This window comes from Buceros rhinoceros, unplaced genomic scaffold (assembly GCF_000710305.1).
Source record: "Buceros rhinoceros silvestris isolate BGI_N320 unplaced genomic scaffold, ASM71030v1 scaffold1664, whole genome shotgun sequence".
NCBI classification, from domain to species: Eukaryota; Metazoa; Chordata; class Aves; order Bucerotiformes; family Bucerotidae; genus Buceros; species Buceros rhinoceros.
Genome location: NW_010407461.1, coordinates 34,361 through 35,242, shown reverse-complemented (window position 1 = coordinate 35,242; position 882 = coordinate 34,361). Strand labels below are relative to the sequence as shown.

Genomic DNA, 882 nt, shown 5'->3' with positions numbered 1-882 from the left:
GCTTGGGGGGACTCAGGCCCCCCGGGTTGTTCTTGAACCAGGGTCTGTATTTACGTCTCCCCCTCGAGCACATCCCCCCAGGACCCTCACGAAGGGGTTGTTCGAGCCCCCCACCCCTCCTCTGAGCACGGCTGCGCCAGCGCGGTGGAGAATAACAAGAGAGCATTTATTTCTCTAACAATAAAACCACTTCAGGAAGCACAGGTGAGATCCATGGCGAGGGCTGAGACCCCTGGACCCAACCCAGCCAGCCCGAGGGTGTCCCCCGTGCCCCCGCCATCACGGCTTCAGGCATTTCACGCCAGCATCCTCGGCATGGCCACAGTTGGTCTTGCCCCAGCTGGAGAAGCTGCAGTGCAGAAGGCTCTCCTCTGTCCCCTTGCAGGAGACATCGTCCATCCAGATCCTCCCCGTCCCTGTGAAAACAGTGGGTGGGTGAGTGGCACCGGTGCTGGCACCTCAGTGGGACACCTCTGACCACAGGCGTGGGCATCACCACCGTCAACCAGGAATAACTCAAGCCCTTCTTGAACAAAACACTGGTGTGAAAATGGTGCTTCTTGGAAGCTTGAAGCTGTCCATGGAGGATGAAGGAAGCTCCCGGACAACTGAGGTAATGGCAGCATCCTATAGGTGCCCCCTGACACTTTGAGACCCTCCCAGAACCATCTGGCATTGGAGCTTGAGCACAACCAGCTCCAGGGACATCTGGATCAGCACATGAACAGCAAAACTAGGGCTTCTTTGTGAAGTTCTCCTGCAATTCGCCCACTCACAGTGTTCCTGAACACTCGAGGAGGAGAAGAACCCCACTGAGACACACCTTTGGGTGCTGTGACTTGGCCAGGACACCCCATGCGCAGGAATAAATATGGACTCATG

At 57.0% G+C, this 882-nt stretch overlaps 1 protein-coding gene across 1 annotated transcript in view; it reads right to left on the bottom strand.

Moving 5' to 3' along the window:
- Positions 1 to 279: 279 nt before the first annotated feature.
- The window catches only part of SCARA5 (scavenger receptor class A, member 5), a 33,994-nt gene continuing 33,391 nt past the window's right edge, over positions 280 to 882 (bottom strand). Inside the window, exon 8 of the mRNA XM_010134460.1 lies at positions 280 to 416. Within this exon, the coding sequence (XP_010132762.1) occupies positions 280 to 416 (137 nt within the window). The remainder of the gene's footprint in view (positions 417 to 882) is intronic.